The 19,800-nt window shown below is 45.5% G+C and overlaps 6 protein-coding genes and 1 non-coding gene across 7 annotated transcripts; 5 read left to right on the top strand and 2 right to left on the bottom strand.

Annotated features, from left to right (window-relative positions):
- The first annotated feature begins 60 nt into the window (after positions 1–60).
- On the top strand, positions 61–1,291 carry LOC117639602 (NAD-dependent protein deacylase Sirt4-like). The gene is made up of 2 exons (XM_034375435.1): positions 61–850; positions 941–1,291. Exons 1-2 carry the CDS (start codon positions 200–202, stop codon positions 1,253–1,255), a joined length of 966 nt encoding a protein of 321 aa, XP_034231326.1. The 5' UTR covers positions 61–199; the 3' UTR covers positions 1,256–1,291.
- Positions 1,292–1,435: 144 nt separating this feature from the next.
- LOC117639599 (protein abnormal spindle) lies at positions 1,436–9,559 on the top strand. The gene is made up of 11 exons (XM_034375431.1): positions 1,436–1,903; positions 2,049–2,219; positions 2,337–2,549; positions 2,656–7,232; positions 7,351–7,593; positions 7,667–8,027; positions 8,108–8,281; positions 8,362–8,551; positions 8,637–8,821; positions 8,948–9,070; positions 9,142–9,559. Exons 1-11 carry the CDS (start codon positions 1,889–1,891, stop codon positions 9,352–9,354), a joined length of 6,465 nt encoding a protein of 2,154 aa, XP_034231322.1. The 5' UTR covers positions 1,436–1,888; the 3' UTR covers positions 9,355–9,559.
- A 290-nt stretch (positions 9,560–9,849) lies between these two features.
- On the top strand, positions 9,850–9,968 carry LOC117639826. Its single transcript, XR_004587387.1, has one exon. It is a non-coding gene; the product is annotated as a 5S ribosomal RNA (ribosomal RNA).
- A 2,603-nt stretch (positions 9,969–12,571) lies between these two features.
- LOC117639684 (ankyrin repeat domain-containing protein 39) lies at positions 12,572–15,677 on the top strand. The gene is made up of 7 exons (XM_034375559.1): positions 12,572–12,712; positions 12,790–12,989; positions 13,065–13,172; positions 13,770–13,786; positions 13,872–13,883; positions 13,930–13,972; positions 14,057–15,677. Exons 2-7 carry the CDS (start codon positions 12,839–12,841, stop codon positions 14,470–14,472), a joined length of 747 nt encoding a protein of 248 aa, XP_034231450.1. The 5' UTR covers positions 12,572–12,712; positions 12,790–12,838; the 3' UTR covers positions 14,473–15,677.
- Positions 15,678–15,706: 29 nt separating this feature from the next.
- Positions 15,707–17,004, bottom strand: LOC117639809 (deoxyhypusine hydroxylase-like). Its single transcript, XM_034375744.1, has 3 exons — positions 16,630–17,004; positions 16,212–16,529; positions 15,707–16,125 (listed from the first exon to the last, which is right to left on the bottom strand). The coding sequence occupies exons 1-3, from the start codon at positions 16,907–16,909 to the stop codon at positions 15,818–15,820; spliced, it is 906 nt and encodes a 301-aa protein (XP_034231635.1). The 5' UTR covers positions 16,910–17,004; the 3' UTR covers positions 15,707–15,817.
- A 128-nt stretch (positions 17,005–17,132) lies between these two features.
- Positions 17,133–18,255, bottom strand: LOC117639811 (TP53-regulated inhibitor of apoptosis 1-like). Its single transcript, XM_034375746.1, has 3 exons — positions 17,977–18,255; positions 17,616–17,769; positions 17,133–17,525 (listed from the first exon to the last, which is right to left on the bottom strand). The coding sequence occupies exons 2-3, from the start codon at positions 17,760–17,762 to the stop codon at positions 17,430–17,432; spliced, it is 243 nt and encodes an 80-aa protein (XP_034231637.1). The 5' UTR covers positions 17,763–17,769; positions 17,977–18,255; the 3' UTR covers positions 17,133–17,429.
- Positions 18,256–18,403: 148 nt separating this feature from the next.
- LOC117639810 (protein PIH1D3) lies at positions 18,404–19,695 on the top strand. The gene is made up of 3 exons (XM_034375745.1): positions 18,404–18,701; positions 18,787–19,010; positions 19,084–19,695. Exons 1-3 carry the CDS (start codon positions 18,599–18,601, stop codon positions 19,339–19,341), a joined length of 585 nt encoding a protein of 194 aa, XP_034231636.1. The 5' UTR covers positions 18,404–18,598; the 3' UTR covers positions 19,342–19,695.
- The last annotated feature ends 105 nt before the right edge of the window (positions 19,696–19,800 follow it).

The following is a 19,800-nucleotide window of genomic DNA, read 5'->3' as shown; positions in this document are numbered from 1 at the left end:
CACTAGCGTGATAACACCGAAATCTCGTTTTTTGTTGAAAAAATTACTGTTTGTGTTGGTATGTCTGGCAGGGTCGTCTGCATCAAATACAAGCCATGAGTGAGGTTAAAGTCACTTTCGCAGACAACACAGTGTGAGTCTAGTTCGTCCATTTTCGCGATTTAGAGCATCATTAATTGGAGTTTTGTGGCCAAAAATAATGTTTGTTAGACCATTGAAAGAAATACCATGCCATTCCCATGTGACACTTCGTGTGTCCCATTACATGGGTAGAATCGCTGGCAGACGACACCAGCACCAGAGTAGTAGTTCGTACGTGCCCAAACATTTGCCTGCCAAAGAAGAAGATATTGAAAAACTGGACCGTCTGATGGCAGTGTCTAAGAATCTAGTGGTTTTGACTGGAGCTGGAATTTCGACCGAAAGTGGCATACCAGACTACCGCTCTGAAGGAGTGGGCCTGTACGCAAGAAGTACCAATAGACCTGTACAGTACCGAGATTTTCTGAAATCTGAGAGTGCCCGTAAACGATATTGGGCCAGAAACTATGTGGGCTGGCCAAGGTTTTCTTCTTTCGAACCTAATGCCACACATTTGAGCATCAGCAAGCTGGTGAATGAGGAGGGTGTAGTCCGAAGTGTTGTTACTCAGAATGTTGACAGCTTGCATATTAAGGCAAAGACGAAAAATGTTATTGAGCTGCATGGTTCTGCTTTTCGTGTTGTATGCCTAGGCTGCACTTTCACCATTGAAAGGCACGCTTTCCAGAATCTATTGACCCAATTAAACCCAGAAATGCAAATTGTTCAGCAGACAATGCGACCTGATGGAGACGTGGAAATGAATCAGGTAACTTTCAATCAATTTTCTCTCTATATATAATGTGGTTACATTTTCTGAAATATCCCAGTTATTTTTGAAATGATCTCTGTTGTACAGGAGCAAGTGGAAGGCTTCAATGTCCCTTCCTGCCCTTCTTGCAAGGGCTTACTAAAGCCTGACATTGTATTTTTTGGTGACAATGTACCTAAAGACCGCGTTGAAGCTGTACGTAATGAGGTGAAACTATGTGATGGGCTTTTGGTCCTTGGAACATCATTGACAGTTTTTTCAGCATATAGAATTGTCTTACAAGCTGCTGAACTTCATAAATCTATAGCTATTGTGAATATAGGGGAAACTCGAGGGGACAAACTGGCCTCAATTAAGATAAGTGCTAAGTGTGGTGATGTGATTCCTCAACTGTGTAGATAATATTTAGTTCAATAAAATGTTCTATTTATTTTGGTACTCTGAAACTTTTTTCTCCACCCCAACTCAATATTTCTCAAGCTTGAACTTCATGACACTGTAGACAGCTAAACATACCAAACTTTTACAAAAACAGGATTGTGAAATTAATTAAAATTACTTGCGTGCAATAAAACATTTTATATCTGAGGGGAAAACAAGTTCACATTTCTTCTCTTCATTCTTCGGCGCGCGGTCCAAAAGTGCCGCTAAGAAACAAAGTAATGTTGAGGTTACTGCTGCCAACACCAGAAATAGAAACTTGTGGGCTATATATTCAATGAAATAGGTCCTTATTTTACGATGGGTGTTAAAAAGTTTTGATTGAAAGATTTTTAAAATTTATAAAATTTGTTGTTATGCGTTCAACTGCTTTTGTGATAAAGTGGCTTTAGAATCATGGCTCCATTTTTTGGGCCATTATGTTGGTGCTCGTACATGGACGATTCAAACGTTTTTGGCCGTTAGTCTGGTCGTGGGGATGAGTGTAGAGGGTTGTTACCGAGTTCCTCTATTTTGTACTTCGAGTTGAAACGATGGACTCTTCGAGTATTTAACCGCGTTTCCGCTCTCAAATGGTGTGAAGCGTCAATCGTCATGGCCACGTTTGAGGTAAACCTTCCTTGCCTTGAAGTGAACAATCAACTTTACATCATTTGCAGCCTGCTGATTGATCAAATTTTTCGGACATCCTATACTGTTTTATATGTGTTTAAAAGAGTTTTGACACCTTATTTGTTTTTCTGTGATCCTTTAGATTAGTCCCCCAAAACACGTGAACCCTGCGAGGAATGACCGTGAGGAACCTGAAGTTCTGTTCCTTGCCCCATTCAAGCCTGTTCCCAAACTCACTTTCCAGAATGTTAAACTGAAGTCGAAGTGCAGCAAGCTGCTCATCATCAGAAATGCGTCAAAGGCTAATCTTTTTGTAAGTAATTTAATCTTTGATTTCGTGTTTCAAAGTTATCTATTTCCGATTTACTCCTTTGTAGTATTATTTGTTCACTAGTGTATTGTAAGCATTGTTATTTCCTGCTTTACTCAGGTTGAACTACCCTCTCTGCCTCCTCCAGATAGAGGTTTTGAGTTTAGTTTCACGGAAGTGGAGTTGGGAGCTGACGAGGAAGCTATTCTGGAAATCGTCTGGACTCCCACTGAAGTTGGCAGCTGGCGGGAAAGTGTACCAGTCCGAACATCATCCAAGTTGAGGTCTGAATTTGTCCTGATTTGTAGCACCACTGTCCCTCAACCTAAAAAGGTATGTGCCAATGACATGTTGATGCCTCTTTGGTTGTAAATATTTATCTTCCTGTCATAAGAAAAAATTTTAATTAAATTCATAATTTATTAATCTTTTTTTGCAGACTGTCAAAAGACCAGTGGCACCAAAAAATCCTGCTAAACCTACAGTGCTGGCTAAGAAGCTGTCTGTAGCGAAGTCCAATAAGCCAATCAAGAATTCGCCAAAACAAGCTTCTGTGTCAGGTAGTTTGGTAAAGCAGCAAGTCCGTATTGCTCGCTCACTTCCTCGCTCTTCCAGTGTGACATCTTCTCCTTGCCGACGCCAGACTTTCCTTGTCAACCCTGAAAACAAAGAAAATTCTCCTGAATGTGCTAAGGAAACCAACTCAAGGAACATAGTACTGAAGAATAAGCATGACATCTCCAGAAGATTTGAAGATTTCGTTTTATCTCCTTTAAATACTAACTCAAATGTGAATCAACTGAAAAGCAGTGCTCTTGATGATTTTGTCATGTCTCCAGTTGTGCTCCCTTCAGTAGCTCCACCCAGGCCTGGCCATGATTTTGTGGACGGATGCGCTATGCCACCTAAAGTATTGGTCACCGTTCATGAAGAATTTAAAAAGACTTCTAATACCTCATCTGCCATACGCAGAGAAACATTTGAGGTTGCTAATCATTTAATCCAATTTGGAAACAAGAAAGAGCACTTAGCTGAAACCTATGTGCAAGAAGAAGATGAATTCGAAGATAGTCTTGAAGAAGCTCAAGTGGAGGCTGAATTTTTGCAGCCATCACCAAAGAAACCTACATTTAAGGAAATTCCTCGAATAGAAATCTCAAACATTACTCATCAGCTGGCTCCAGTTGTACCTGAGGTTTCAGACTCTTTTATGGACTCCACATTGAAGTTTGACCTTCCACTTCCTTCTGAAGATCCACGCCGCTGTTCAACAGGTGTGAAGGTGGTGACCCCAGTGGCGTCGAGTGGGGCGAATCTGAATGTCCGCAAGGATTTATTTGATCTCATGTCAAGCCCTCAAACTGCCAATCCTGCAGATTGTGCCGCTCTTCAATTAAACGTTTCTGAACCTTTTGAATGCATCAGCGGAGGCATCCCAGAAATGAATGACAATTGCTCCAATGATCGTCTTAGCACTGATACCTATGTAAAAGATCGACTGAGCACAAGTACTTATGTGAAGGATAGGCTCAGCACAGAAACCTATGTCAAAGAGCAGAACTCAAGAGGCTCTGTAGGTGCTCATAATGATTCTAATGACAGTGTCTTTCTTCATGAATCTGCTCATCTAGATAATGGCTCAAGTGTTCCTCACTCCCCTAGATTAGATGAACATCACCGCCATACTAGGTCAGCATTACTGTCTATCCAGGAAGAAGATACCACCTCCAATCTCAATGGAAGGGATGTTCGCAGCAGCAAATTGAAGAGTACTGCCTTTACTGTGGAGTTTCCTGATCCGAAAGAGAGAAAAGGCTCTGTAAATTTGATTTCATCGCCATCACCTGGCAGATCAAAAACAGGAGCCAGGCCAAAAAGGACTTCATCACCAAAACGAAAATTAATCCGTGTCTCACCCACTCTGAAGAGTTCGTGCTCAGCGCTTGCCAAAACCACCAAGGTTTCCAGGTCGGTATTGCCAAGGAGACAAACCATCAACGGTGCACTTCCTTGCTCCACTGGAAAAAGGGCGAGCAGCCTCAAGGAAGAAAACTCAGATCCTAAACCATCCTTGACAGACCGACTTCCAGAAGCTCGTCTCTCTCTTTCTAGGGCTCCCAGACCCTCAGATTCACGTCTCTCTCTATCCAGGACTTCGAGACTTCCAGACGCACGTCTCTCAGTTTCCAACACTTCAAAACAAGATGTATCTGTGTTCAAAATTCCAAGAGGTTCTAGAAGGCTTGCTCAGAGGATGGCAGAAAAGTCTGAACCATTGCATTGTCTTGATGATATTTTAGCTGAGGTCACAAACGTAGATCCTTTCGCAGCTTCCACGACTTCTGACCCGTTCCTTAATAGAGCAATTTTTAATGACAGTGCATGGATTGCACGACAGGAAAGTGACATGATCAGGTGGCTCAATGCTTTGCTGACACCACCTACTGAACTGGAAACCACTGATTTACCCAGCATTGATATTGGTGACTTATGGCAGAAGACTTGCAGACTGAAGGATAATAGCCTGGCCCCATCTCGTGAAACAGTCTCTTCAGACCTTTATGGTGAAAACTCTCGACTCAATTCATTAAGGAAATCAGCAATGGGCCTCATCCGGTCTAAAGAAGTTGCAAGTGTCCTTCAAAAAATTTCAGTCAAAGTGGATCAGAAGATTCTGTTGGTGAGAGAGGACCGAGACTTGCACATTGATGTAGGCCTGCAGCAGCTGGTGCTAGAGCTGCTGCTGAGCTACAACCCTCTGTGGCTGCGCATTGGGCTGGAGGCAGTGTACGGACGCACAGTGCCACTCAAGAACAACTCTGACTACGTCGGTCTCACGGCGTTCCTCGTCCACAACCTCCTGAGTGACGACGGCATCCTGGCCACCTTCTCGCACCCCACCGTGCCACACCTCAAGCTGCCCGGCTTCCAGGAGGAGATGAAGAAGTTCACCCTCAAGAAGTTTCTGTTTCTCGTCTTCTTCCTGGACCGCGCCAAGACCGCCAAGCTGATTGGCCACGACCCCTGCCTCTTCGCCCGGTCGTCGACGTACAAGGAGAGCAGAGAGATCGTGTCGGCCTTCGCGCGAGACCTGCTCTCCGGCATGGGCGACATCAACCGCTACTTGGCGGCCTTCGACTGCAAGCTCACCGTCAAGCAGACGTTCCTCGACGAGTTCGAGTACGCCGTCAAGGGCCTCCTGGACCTCCGCGACGGCGTGCGCCTGGTGCGCGTCATGGAGCTCATCACCAAGACCAACAACCTGCACGGCAAGCTGCGAGTGCCGGCCATCTCGCGCCTGCAGAAGCTGCACAACGTGGAGCTGGCCCTGAACGCCCTGAAGGAGGCGGGCTACGCTCTGTGCGGCGGCATCCAAGCCAAAGACATTGCGGACGGCCACCGCGAGAAGACCTTGTCGCTGCTCTGGCAGATCATCTACAAGTTCCAGGCGCCGCGCTTCACTGCCGCCGCCGAAGTGCTGCAGCGCTGGTGGCGCAGCACCGCCCTCAAGAGGCACATCGAGTCCCGCATCCGCGCTCGCAAGCGCGCCCGTCGCGAGGCCGCCGCCGTGGTGCTGCAGTCCGCGTGGCGCGTCGTGCTGGCTCGCCGACGCGTCGCCTTGGTCCGGGAGCAGCGCGCCCGGGAAGAGGCCGCCCGCCAGCACGCCGCCGTCGTCCTGCAGAAGCACTGGAGGCGCCACGCCGCCGAGGCCGCGCTGGCTCGCGCCCGCCACGCCGCCACGTCCATCGCCCGGTGGTACCGCGGCGCCGTGGAGACCCGCCGCCTCCGCCAGGACTTCCTGCAGCGCCGCGCCGCCGCAGTCAAGCTGCAGGCCCACTGGAAGGGCGTCTTGACGCGCAAGAGGTTCACGGAGCTCCGCCGGATGGCCGCCGCCCTGCGCATCCAGACCTGGTTCCGGCGACGGCGCACTGCCCGCCGCCTGCTCGCGGCCGTGGACTTGGCCCGGGTCTGGCTGCTCGAACGTCGCCAGCGCTTGGAGGCGTGCCGCCGCCTGCAGTCCTCCGTGAGGGCGTGGATGGCCATGCGTCGCGACAGGGCCCACTTCGTCGCGCTGCGCGCCGCCGCGGTGGCTGTCCAGCGTCGCTGGAGGGCACAGCGTGCCATGAAGGCGCAGCGGCAGCGCTTCCTGGAGCTTGTTGGCGCCGTCCTGGCGGTGCAGCGCCGCTGGAGAGCACGCCGCGCCATGGAGGCCGAGCGCGCCGCCTTCCTGAAGCAGCGCCGCGCCGCCGTCACCATACAGGCCTGGTACCGCGCGCGCCGCGACCGCCGCCGCTTCCTGCAAGTCCGCGACGCCACGTGCCTGCTGCAGCAACGCTGGCGCGGCCGCCAGCTCACCAGGCACCTCCGCATCGAGTTCCTCTTCCAGCGACGTGCCGCCCGAGTCCTGCAGCCTGCCGTCAGGGCCTGGCTGGCCGGCAGACAGGAGCGCGCCCGCTTCCTGCGGCTCCGCGCTGCCGCCCTGGTTGTCCAGCGCCGGGTGCGCGCCCGCGCCGCCCTCCGCGACCTCAAGTGTGCGCGCCGCCAGGGTGCTGCCACTGTCATCCAGCGCTGGTGGCGCGCCGTGCTGGCCATGAAGGCCCCCCGCCAGGAGTACACGGCGATGCGTGCCGCCGCCGTCGTGCTGCAACGCCGCTACCGTGCCCGCCTCGCCATGAAGCTGCCCCGCCAGGACTACACGGCCCTCCGCCGCGCGGCCGTCGTGCTGCAGCAACAGTTCCGCGCCCGCCTCGCCATGAAGGCCCCCCGTCGGGACTTCACGACCCTGCGCAGTGCGGCCCTCGTGCTGCAGCGGCGCTACCGCGCCCACCTCGCCATGAAGGCCCCGCGCCAGGAGTACTCGGCGCTGCGTTGCGCGGCCATCGTGCTGCAGCGGCGGTACCGTGCCCGCCTCGCCATGAAGCAAGCCAGGAATGACTTCCAGCGCCTACGCTCGGCCGCGCTCTTCGTGCAGGCCCGCCACCGGGCGCTCAAGGAGACGCAGCAGCAACGCCAAAGGTGAGGGATCAACACATGCAATTTAATAGTGCCACGTAGTCTTATAAATTTTTTTAGATCGATCACTGCTTCTCATTTGTATCCAGGCTACCAAATTTCAATTTACTTAATGTTTCAGGTTCTTGGACTTGAAGAAAGCAGCCGTGACTGTCCAGAGGCGTTGGCGGGCCCGAATGGCGATGGCACTCCAGCTTGCCCGATTCATCTCCTTGCGGCGAGCGGCGTGCGTGCTGCAGTCCAGGTACAGGGGACTGCTGGAGATGAGACGGGAGCGAAACCGTTTCCACCAAATCCGTAAGGCTGCCATTGTCATCCAAAGAAGGTTCCGAGCTGACAAGCTTATGAAAGAGCAGCGACATAAGTAAGAAATAAATCCAAACACTTTTCAACAGAAAGTGTTCTTCAACTTGACTGATGTATTGTTTTTTACTCAGGTACCTTGAGCTCCAGAAAACAGCTTTAACTGTTCAGTGCATTTGGCGTGCAAAGTGTGCTATGATTTCGGAACGCACTAAATTTCAAGTGCTTCGTCATGCTGTCATCACAGTGCAAAGGCGCTGGAGGGCTCTTCAGGCTATGAGGCAGCAAATGCAAGCTTTCCAATCAACTCGCAAAGCAGCTGTTACTATTCAGGTGTGGTGGCGCTCACTAGTGTTAGCAAGAAAACAGCACAATCAGTTTAAATTGGTACGGTCATCTGCAATAATTATTCAAAAGCATTGGAGAATGTGGAAATTAGTTTCACAAGCAAGGGAAGATTACCTCTCCAAAAAATCTGCAGCAATAGTTCTTCAGGTATTTCTTTTAATTTAGTCTCCTTGTTTGCATGTGGTTCATTTTCACTTTATCCTTACATCGTATGTGCTTTCTTACAGAAACATGCTAGAGGATTCCTCACCCGGAAATGGATTCAAAGGGAGAGAGAGGTACAAGAGACTATTCAAGCTCACCGTGAAAACTCTGCAAAAATTATCCAGCGGACGTGGCGGGCTTGGTGTTCCAGAAGAAAGGAAATATATCTCAAAAATTCTGCTGCTACCAAGATACAGGTATATGATTGATGAGTCTGGCTAGTATTTTCAAACAATTTTGTTCTGGCAATTTTTTATGATTATTTTATTTTTTGCAGTCATTTTATCGGGGATATCTATCACGGAAAAGGTTTGAAGAAGAAACATCAAGATTAAAGGACCTAAATGAAGAATTACGTGCTCAGGCTCCATCTCAACCCCAATCCATGAAAGAACGTATTGGCGTTTTATGTTGTGACCTAGAGAGTGAAACAGTTGGGGGAGTTGTTATGGTTTTAAACGCATTGAGTAAGTAATTGTTGTCTCATAGTAGTTTAGCACTTGTTTCTTTTCTTTCTTAAATCATTATAATCTTGTTTCTTCTTTTCTGCAGATACCATTTGTATGATATCACCTGTTTTAAGTGAAGAAATGGTGGCTCAGGATATTGTTGCCAAATTATTTAGTGTTCTGTGCAATGTTAATCGTGGTGTTGCTGACATGGCTGTTGCAAAATTAGCATCTAGAGTATTACTGCATCTCTGCAAATATGAAAAAACGAATGATGCTGTGTGGTGTGTACGTATCATCAAATATTTCTTAAAGTGCAACATAAGCTTCTTCTGGTTTTTGAGATGCCAAAAATTAGGATAGTGATGGAAATATTCAGTATTTGTCTGCTAATTTGAGTTTTCTTTTCATCAGGATGGTTCTTACTTGAACCTATTTCCACACCTTATGAAAAAATGGATTTCAGTTGAAGAGGGGGTTCTACAGAACTTCATTACAATGCTGTGGCATTTTAGCCAAAACACTGATAAAGCTAAGGTACTATCGGTATAAGGTTTATAATGCCTTTCTTGAGTCTTCTTTGATTAACTTTGAAGTCTTGTTTTCAGATTATTTCTTCTGATGAGAAATTGAAGTCAACATTAATGTTCTGTATCAATAAGTTCAAAAACAAGAAGGGGAAATCAGTGAGCAGCTCTCTCCCGTCTCTTCAACCCAACTGGGGCAGTCTCAGAAAAGAATCGCGGCCCTTTGCTTTTGAGGACATTAATTATGGTCTAAGAGCACTCTGTTTCAAACTAAAAATAAGTGTGAATGTTTAATGTTTGTTTTTTAAAATATTTGTTGCATGTGAATGAGCTTTAAGTTTCCTATTTATACTATAACTGTGATACCTTTTAAATATTTTTTATATAATGCATGTCTGAGTTTTCATGTACATAAACAAACAGTATATTGATCAATAATGTTCTTTTAGTGTTGATACTTGCTTCTAAATTAAATGAAAGGAGTAATTTTATGAAACTACATAGTGTCCCTTCTTTTGTTCACACCTGATCCTTAAGTGATGAAACACCAATTAATTTTGGGGATGTATCCACAGCGGCTATGTGTGGTCTGACTTGCTGACTGAAGTCCCAAAGCAGCTGACCCGAAATGGCATACGATCAAGTGAGGTCTAGTCTCTAATGGTAATGGTAACGGTCACAGACGCCTGGCAGGTAGGCTAGGCACGCATGAGTGTACGAGGGGCTGCCTACTTGCTCGGCGCTACAGACAGCTACGCTACAAGTGCGGCGCGCAAAGCTCGAGCCTTCGCCAACGACCACACCACGCTGGGTCCACCGGTTCCCTTCCGCACACCGAAGTTAAGCAGCGTTGGGTGCGGTCAGTACTTGGATGGGTGACCGCCTGGGAACACCGCATGCCGTTGGCATCCTTTTTGGCCAACTTTTTTTACGGAGATGAGTTTTGGGGTGTGCGGGACTGTTGACTGCACACGTGACGTCGCTGTCACGCCATTTCTGGTCATGCCACGCACGCTAGGTCTCTAACAGCAAGCGGAAGCCGTTGTTTGGCGGCAAGCTGTCAATGTGTGAGGACCGAACAGCACATGGACTCGTCATGGTGAGGAACGCCCAATCATAAGTGCGAGTCAGAGGCTTGGTTCGGCCGCTGTTGTGATCAAGTTGGCCGGGATAGCGCACTTTTGGAACGCGAGCGAGCCACTTTAATGGTCCTGCTGTACACCCATGTCGCTACTTCTGTCGGCCGGCCGGCCGGGGCATCTGGTCGTCCTCCACGCCCTGGTTCTGGTAGCCGGCGTACGCCCCAGCGGCGTACCGCGGCAGCGCAAGCGCGGGGAAGGGCAGCGGCGGTGGCGGGAAGGCCGGCCCGGGCACCAGGGTCAGCACCTCGTACACCGGGGACGACACCAGGCTGCCGTCCATCTCGGCCACGCACCGCTCCGTGTAGCGCTGCACCTGCCGCGAGGAACGTTCCGAATCACTCCTTGTCTAGCAAGCTGACGAGGCAACCCGGGGGCGTACCGCGCCACAGGCCATGGACAGCCGGCGGTCGTAGTGGAACTTGCAGGAGTACAGCGGGGTGCCCTCCCTGGACAGGCCGGCGATCGGGGCGCCCGCGGGGACGTTGCCGTTGGAGGACGCCACCCACAGCACGCGTCGAGGGTTCACGACGGCCACCTGGAGGCAGGCGGGCAGCGTTGTTGTCTCTCGGCACCTTGAGTGCGAGCGAGGATGGGTTCTCTCTGCTCCGCATTGTGTACCTCGTATGTGGAGACGCTGTTGAAGGTGGAGTTGGCCACGGCGGCCGAGGCGCCCCAGTACGTCACCTTCCCGGGGACGAGGCTGCCGATGCGGTACACCCGCGCCACGTACGACCGCTCGCGGCGCGAGTTCTCGTCGTTGGGGTACTGGTAGCCGCACCACACGGCGCTGGTGGGCAGGTCTCGCCACGAAGACACGTCCTCCCAGCGCAGGTCTGCGAGCAGCTTCATGTCGCTCTGTCTCTCTCGACACGACCGTGTCCCATAAGGGTGACGAAACGCTGTTCGATGAGCTCACCCTCGCTCGGCGGCACCAGCTCGCCGATGCGCAGTCCGTCCTCCTGGGCGAGTGTGCGCGTCGCCGTCTCCAGGGCGAGGACGACGAGGACCAGCACCGCGACCACGGCGGCACGCGCCGGCCCCATTGTGTGCACCAGGCCTTATCAAGGCCCCGAGGCGCACCTCGGCGCACCTCGGCGGCCAACTAGGGGCCTGCATGCCTGCACCTTGCAGCCTGCAGCGGGGGTGGGGGCACTCACCGAGCTTTGCTCACTGGACGTACGCGGGGCTAGCAATATCTTCGCCACGCATCTATGGCGTTCGGATGAGCTAATAATGTTGGATTGAAAATATTTTGAAATAAAAATCGCTCGCGACGTAAATTTAGTTTCTTTTTATTCAAGTATACATAGCCACGGTGAATCAAGATGATTTGCCGGACGAACTCAGAAGGTACCGCGAACGCGTTTCTGGCTGAAAGGATCTAATCAATCAAAGTCGCGACGGGTCCTGTCGTGGTCCTGTCGGCTTCGTGGGGAAGTTCACACAGCGTAGCGCAGGATTTCTCATACCACGCTGCGCCCTCCCAGCCAATCCGGTCGCTCGGCACAGCGCGAGGCGCGAGCAACGAGGCGCCTCATTGGTGGAACGCCTGGGACTGTGGGAGGGTGGGCGTGTGTCACGTGTGTCACATGACCGTGCCGTGCGACAGAGACAGGTGCTCGTCAGACGGAGTCAGAGAGTGAGTGTAGTGGTGAATGGAGAGAGGGAGTAGTCCGGTGGCCATTACCAAATCAAAACAACATTCAGAAAATTTGCATAAGTTGAGCTGTACGTTGTCTTTGAATTGTGTTACTCTTTAGTTTTTTGTCATGTGTACCTTTTCGAATGGAATTCAAAACCGTATCTCCTACAACCACTGAACGCTGCAAGTGTCAGTAGTCTCGGCTTTACGCCTCTTTTTGTCTGCACACAACTCCTTCGACTCGAGTAGCAACTTTAATTGATTATCTTAATTTTTATCGCGGAGCACGTCTATACAATTTTTTGGTTATATCTGTTAGCTCCCCTTAAATATTTTCCACCTTGATCTTAATGGAAGTTGTGATGTTTCTGTTGAGGTTATACTTTGCTAAAAATTTATCATCTAACATTTATGATTTGTGTGACATAAAGCTGTATCTCTTTCTGTTTGGATCATATTCAGGATAGCTCTCTACATCCATGCCATATATTATTGTGCGGGGCAACCTAGCGTCTTATGACAATAGATATCCGTGGCGTGTCCTTGTATCGGGCTTAAAAGGTAAATTTATTTGTAATTCTTTTAACGTTTTTCTTTTGACCCAAGCATATCTTACATAGTATTTTTCTTTCAGCGGGTGACATTGAGCAACTAAGCCGCTTTGCTTCAGGAGGTTATTGTGATGACAGCACAATAGTATACCTTCAACATCCCTGTGTCATTCTGTCTGCCTTAGAAGTGTTGGGATACCATGTAGTGGCATCTTCCTCAACATCTGTGAAGCAAGATTACAATGAGTATATGTGGACTATGAGAAAAGATTTTTCTGAGCCTGAGCCAGTGCCTGCACCCATTACAGCGAAGCCAAGTAATAACTTGTTTCAGTGACCTTTTATTTTGGCTACTAACTTTTTTATGTTTGACTAATGAGAATTTCTTTTACAGGTGCTTGAATATTCTCCTGTTTTTAAAATTTGATCGGTTCCACGTTGACATGGCTAGTGTGTTTTACTATGTGGCTGTTAAAGGGGCTTTGTCTTCTAATGATTGTGACGTATTTGGATTGGACCCAGAAGAAATTTCCGCTTTAGGAAAACTTTTCCCAAACTCAAAGACTCAAGTGAACAATGGTGTTGTAATCAAAGGTAATTGATAGGATTTTAGTGTCTGCCTCTTTGCTCCTGCCTTCAGTTTATTTTAAATATTGCTTTACTCCTCAGGACCCCCCATTACAGTTATTAACACGCTGTGCCAGCTTGGTTACAAAGTTGTGTCATCAACTGGTGAAATTGAAATAACGTGGACTCTTCAAAGAGAGACCAGTCCATGTAAGTTTTGATCTTATCACAAACCTTTATTTTAGAGAGGTCCAGTTTTCTTAAATTATACCTAGTTGAAGCATGTGCTATCAACCCATTTCCTTATTCATTTGAGTATGAATAGAGTATACCTAGTTAGAGAACCTAGTTTTGGAATGATACAGTGATTTTTTTTTGTATGGTCTTTAGGATTAGTTTTGAGGCAGATTTCATTTTACAATAAAGAGTCAATGCCAATGCTGGATCGTTTTAGTAATTGTTAGCAGTGTAAGCTCCTTTTGTTAGCCGTTGATCCAAAGCTCATGAATGTCTCAATTTGTGGTTGCATTGCATTAGAACTCTATGAATGTGGGTGCATAGCATGTGTCTTGACGATATTTATTTAAAGTTGAACTACACATTTCGTGAAACTTGTTGTGTTTCAGCAGAATTCGAGAGTAGTGCTGCATAGACTGAAGATTGCTTCCTTCCTCTCCTCAAAGCAAATTTGATTTTACTTTATTTTCCAGTACATGGAATTATTACATTTGCGATTAGTGCTAACTCATATTTTCTTATTATTTGTTTACTGATTCTTCACCTGTTGGAAATCCTTGACAACGATAGCTCTCAAGAAAAAAGAGGTTTGTGCCTTTTTTTTTTGTTTTTACAATTTAGTTCTACTGCATCTATATTGCATTCAATGATAGTGATTTCTTTTTTCCTTAGAAAACAAAAAATGTGTGAGCATCATGCATGTTCTATTTCAAATCCCAGTGTCCACCAGACTCTAGATGAACTTGAATTTGAAAGGAGTTTGGGTTATGCAGGTAATTCTCCTTAATTTGAATCAAGCTTTGCCCTTCTACTTTTCTCCCTCTACAGGCTCACAGTTGTTTTTTTCTCATTTGTAGCACTCTGTGGAGAAGTTGACAAGGTTGAGCAGCACTTGCGCAAGGGGACCAATGTGAATTGCTATGATTCTGGTGGTTATGCCCCACTCCATTATGCAGCACGCAAAGGTCATATAGATATTGCACATCTTTTGCTTCGCAATGGTGCAGACATTAATATCCGAACAAGAGCTGGTAAAGTTACTCCGCTACTTCGAGCAGCTTATTCAGGAAAGGAGAAAATGTGTAAGTTTCTCGTAGAAAAGGGTGCTGATGTCAGAGCTGTCGATGATGATGGACAATCTGTGGTTCATCGCGGCATAAGTTCTGGAAATTTATCCCTTGTGAAGTATTTTATAAGCATCGCACCAGAACTGAAGACACAGCCAGATAAGAGAGGTCAAGCACCCTCTGAGGTTGTAATCAGTGATCTGTGAGGCTTGAGAGTATGCTATGATTGTATACCTCTTGTCCTGATATGAAATGTTTTCAATTCATTATGTTAGTATTATTTATTTTTAATGAACTGAACTGATCCAGACAAATTCTGATGCATCTTCTGCTTTTGTTAGCAATGCATTGGTTGTATTTCTGTTCCAAAGCAGAGCTGTTGCGTCTTCTTAAGTCCTAGTAGGGACTTCTCTTTTACCATGTTATGGAATCGCCTTCTGTCTTTTGGAGAGGGGTGGGGGAAGTACTATGTTGGAGGTACTTAAATAGCTTGTTTATTTTTTTCTCCTTAATTTATTTGTTGAATTGTTTGCATCATTTGCCTCTTGTTTAAAAAGTCAGCAATAATTTCTTGCAGATTTGATTATATTTAAGTTGTCATTTTGTGCCATGGTTTTTGCTTTATTGGCTCTACATCACTTTTACCAATTCACTTGTGATTCCTGTATAAATTTTGTAGTTTTACAATTTCTTTTCTCTTATTTTATATTTAAAAAAAAAAAACTGGAGGTGTTGATGTTTTCTTTTAATATGTTGTGCCATTCCTGTTGAATTCTGTTCCTTCCCACATCATTCTTTTGATTTTAAAAGAAGAAAGCCTCTTGATGTTTTCTTTTGCTGTGGTCTCTTTTCATGTAAGATTGACAGTGGCCAGTGTTCCATCGTCAGTTATTGCTTCCTTTTTCCATCTTGTAGATCAATGACAAGCATTCATTTCTGCTAGTAGTCCTAAGTTACCTTATTACCTACTTATTTACCTATTGTTCCATAGATCAAATATGCATTTACTTGTACGGAATATTGAAGCAGCGATGATTTTTGTATTATAGTAATTCAAGGCCTATTGCAATTAATTTTAAGTCAGCAGTGAGTTATCCTGTGAAAACTCCTGATTGTATTTGTGGACTCACACACTGGGCAAAATAACTTTCCCTCTTTTTGAAAATCTCACTGTTATGCATGCAAATGTCATCTTGCTTATAGCAACATCAAAGATTTCAGAGATACCAGTATTACTTGTTTCTTGAAAACATGAATATTACTTACTGGTATCTATGAGTAAAGATAAATTTGTTTGCGTGCCTATGTATGTGCCTTGTGTGACAATCTGAAACATCACCACTAATTAATTTGCAAATGCACAGTTCTTTTTCCTGTCAACCAAGATAAATAAAAAAACTGAAAAAAGGTACTAAATGTTTCCTTTCCATGATATCAAAGTTGACTCAATGGGAAAAAAATATTTTATTAAAGAGCATGTTACACATTCATGCCACTTGTCTTGTAAAAACAAAAAATACAGCATCACAAAATAATGGTTGGGTCTTTATGCTACTGCACTGACAAAAGTGTGTTTGCATACTGGAATTCAGGGCTGTTCTCATACTCACACATGTCAAGTGCAATTATGCAACTTTCACTTACAACACGTTTCTCATCATTCAAATGTTTTTTCAACTCAGCATTACAAACATCGGTGGCAATTGCTCCAAGAGCTTCAGCACATTCATGTCTTACCATTTCATTCTCACTCTTATCTGCAAGGCTTTCTAAGAGGGCGGAAACTGACACAGGATCTTGGAGCTGTCCGAGCACGAAGGCAACCTCATGTTTAAAGAGGGCACTACCAGACTTCAGCCCTGAAAAAATAGAAGGCAGGGAATGAAGAGATATGATTAAGCAGGTCAAGAAACAGGAACTTTTAAAACACTCAGTTGTTACACACCATCAGCTAAAGCTAATACAGCATCTTCTGAACGAAGATTACGAAGAGCAAACATTGCACGATAACGGTTGAAGAGTGATTCATTTTCGTTCAATAGCATCTCTCTCAACTTAGTCACATCAGTTTCCTCTGATGGTGGAGTAGGATCAACTGACTGATAGGGATTTTCTTTACGCCCATCTTCCGTATGCTTTTCGAGCCATGACAAGCGATCTAAAGCTAGAGTGCACGTCTCAGCCACTTCAACTGTGGGATCATTTTTAAACTCTTCGAGTATTGCTCGAACATCAGGTGCAGCAAGAGCACCTAACGCTTCACCTGTAGGGGGCAAAACAATAGTTTGTTGCGTGACAAGAACTTAATCGGTCAGTTTAGCGGTGTCCATGAGCATTAACAAATGAGGTGAAGAAATCCTCACCAGCTTCATGTCGAACCATGGGTTCTTGAGAAACATCTCGTAGGACAGAGATAAGTGTAGGTATCGCAGCATGATCCTGCATCTGTCCTAAGCAATACGCCAGTTCATGTTTGAGAAGAGCAGACGAATCTGAGAAGCACTGCTTGATGCACTCCTGAGCAATGGGACCGCCAATGTTGCGCAAAGTAAATAGCGCTCTAAAACGCTCCTTGAGGGGACGGTTCGGGTCGTTCAGGACACCACCGATACTTCTGATTTGAACGTCCGTGAAAGTACTCATTTTTTACACGTCAAACTGTCGGGCTTGGGGTTTAACCTAACAACTCGTGGAAAGGATGTGTTGATGACGGACGTGACGGAGAGGGGGGTGGGGGTGGGAGGAGCAGGGGGAAACAGTTGAATGTGCGGGGGTGGGGATGGGGGGCAAAGAAACGCGTTCAAAAGGTTCAAAATTTCAAACCTAAGGAGGTGGTTTTCGTATCACAGTATTTTTTATTGACTGATAAGCTTGCAATAGCCTATTTATTATAATAATAAAACTTTAACTTCATAAACTTAATGTCGATAACGGAAATGACAAACAAAGGAAATACACCTGAAATTGCAATATTTTTGCACAATTAAAAAAGGACGAGAGAGAGGGTGGCAGGGTTGAATCAAGAGGTGATCCCCATGGTTTCATACTTGAGAATGAGAACGAACTGTACAATAATTGGCAACCGTGCCTAATGAAATAGGGTTGCTGCAGAAATGCTGGAATGTGAAGCAGCGCAGAAATTTCTTGAGGGTACTGTTAAAATTCATCTCTGGCCTGTAGGCTTTTTCTGCTCCTCTTCAGTATTCAGAACATTTTTCTCAATTTCTTTCATGTCAATTTTCTGCTCTTTGATGGCTTCCTAATATTATAAAAAATGAAGCGCAAAAAAATTAATGGCATACAGACTATTTATAGTATAAAAAGAGGTTCAAATACAAATCGTACTTACTTTGACACATTCGGTGTACTCCTTAAAGAGAGGTGCACACATCCTTTCACTGTTGTTGCCTTTTAGAAATTGGGTTGAAAACCAGACATTAAAGCAAGCATCATACTCTTGCTTAAGCTCATTGCAGTTTGCGCCAACACTGTTCATTTTAAACCTGGAAAAAAGATGTAACACTCTAAAATAAAAATTGCACTGAGGAAAAATCTTACGATGTTTAAAAATTAGATGACAAAAGGGGGAGCAGACAATAAAGAAATAATACATGTCCCAGGCATGCACAGTGCCAAACGAATAAGGTTACATGCCATGGCTCGAAAATAGACATATACATACGTTTTCCTAGGTTACATATGAAACTTACTTATCTATGTTTTTCCTGAGACGAGGAATATAATGTCGTCATGAACAACAATCGCTAAGGAAATACAAGATGATGCAAATCACGTTGGGCTGGGAAAGTCTCTTCTCACTTCACAACAGTCTGTTTATCGGCCCAACCGTCACCATATGTCAGTCTTAAAGACCGAATTTAACCACGTCAGATCAAGAAATTACGACAGTTTGTTTGTGGAAGAATATAGGCCACAAATTTAACTCAATGAAGTAGAATGCAATAACCCGGTGCGGTCGCGTAACGCTTCTGCTACCACTATTCGCAGATTCGCAGCAATATAAATGGATTATACGCACGTCGAACAGCTGAGCGGCAGATTCTATGGGGAAGTACCCGGAATTAAGCTGGTTTAATTGCCCGTTGCAGTTAGATTTTACAAAATATTTGAAGTTGTTTCGAAAAAGAAAATTGTGTGCAGTACCGTACAAGTAATGCAAATCTAATATGTGTTCAGAGCTTTGAAGCAGTAAATCGGGGAAGTGATTTGGAGAACAATGTTGCCATGGCAACTAGAGGCAACTAGAGAGACGATACTTCAGAGAAATATCAAATATTTACTGAAAATAACACCCACAGTGATAATCGAAAAATGAATGAATTTAGCAGTGATATTAGAAAACTCGCCGATCTTCTCAAGACTGATCAAGAGAGCTCAGAAAGTGAGGATGATCTGCCAGGGATGTCAAAAATTGGTAAGGATCAAATTCAAGACAGATCTACATGATGGTTGCAAAGAAACACAGTGAGATTTACACTATGAACTCTGAATGCTCACAGGACCTGGAGACATTGGGAAGAGGAAACCTGTTAGCATTCGCATTAATGAGTCAGCCTCAGGTGACAACCAGCAGGAAAATAAGAGAACTGATCCAGATGCAATTTGGGAACCTGATGAGGTTGTGAATCAACCCATAGGTGAAGAGTACTTTGACCCTCGAGAGCAGCCAGAATATGAAATTAAGTATCAACAAGCAGTGAGCCCCGAAGATGTTTTCCTTCAGGTATGAGTACAAGTGAGGCATGTTATGAAACTTCCGACAATTTATTTAATTTATGATAACTTGAAATCCACAGATGAATGGCAAAACACCATCCACAGCAAGTTGTGAAAATATGGTTATTGTAATTTATTTGAAAGGGGAAACAAAGAGTGAGATCGATCTGACCACCACAAATGCGGCACTCGACATCCGTTCACCTCTGTATAGGCTACATTTGTCTCTGCCTCACCCTGTTAATGCGGAGAAAGGTCATGCTGAATGGGATCCTAAAAATGACACTTTAACCGTGAGACTTCTCATGGTGCGTGAATTTGACTTCGTAAACTTTTAGAAGTTGGCTCATGAAATCTTGTTCTTGCGTGTAGATATGATCATTTCATAATTTTGTGTGAAATAAAATTATGATTAAACATAAAGCATTACAAAATTTTACATACCTAATAATTCTTCAGTTAGCTTTTTTCTTCAGGATTATTTAATTTTTTTACAAATCGATCATTAACCATCAGGACTCTTTTTGTTTTTGAAAAACTGGTTTATTTCCCGCCGTCGTGTTCTGGAAATAAGCAGGCAACGCTTCTGTACAGATAAAGTCAACAAAGGCAACTCAGTCTCATACCAACCTGCCAGTGCATTCTAGACAGTGGTTTCTAAGTTCAACTGTGATCTTCGATCTGAAGCTTTCGACCAACTGTATGTTCATCAAGCTCATTTTGTGAAAAGAATTGCTCTATTTGCAATTTTGTTTCACGTTTCGTGCAATTTGTGAACAACTTTGTTTACTTTTTCA

Source organism: Thrips palmi, unplaced genomic scaffold (assembly GCF_012932325.1).
Source record: "Thrips palmi isolate BJ-2018 unplaced genomic scaffold, TpBJ-2018v1 HiC_scaffold_11, whole genome shotgun sequence".
NCBI lineage: Eukaryota > Metazoa > Arthropoda > Insecta > Thysanoptera > Thripidae > Thrips > Thrips palmi.
Note: the sequence above shows the minus strand (reverse complement) of the source record. Positions and strands in the feature narration are given on the sequence as shown.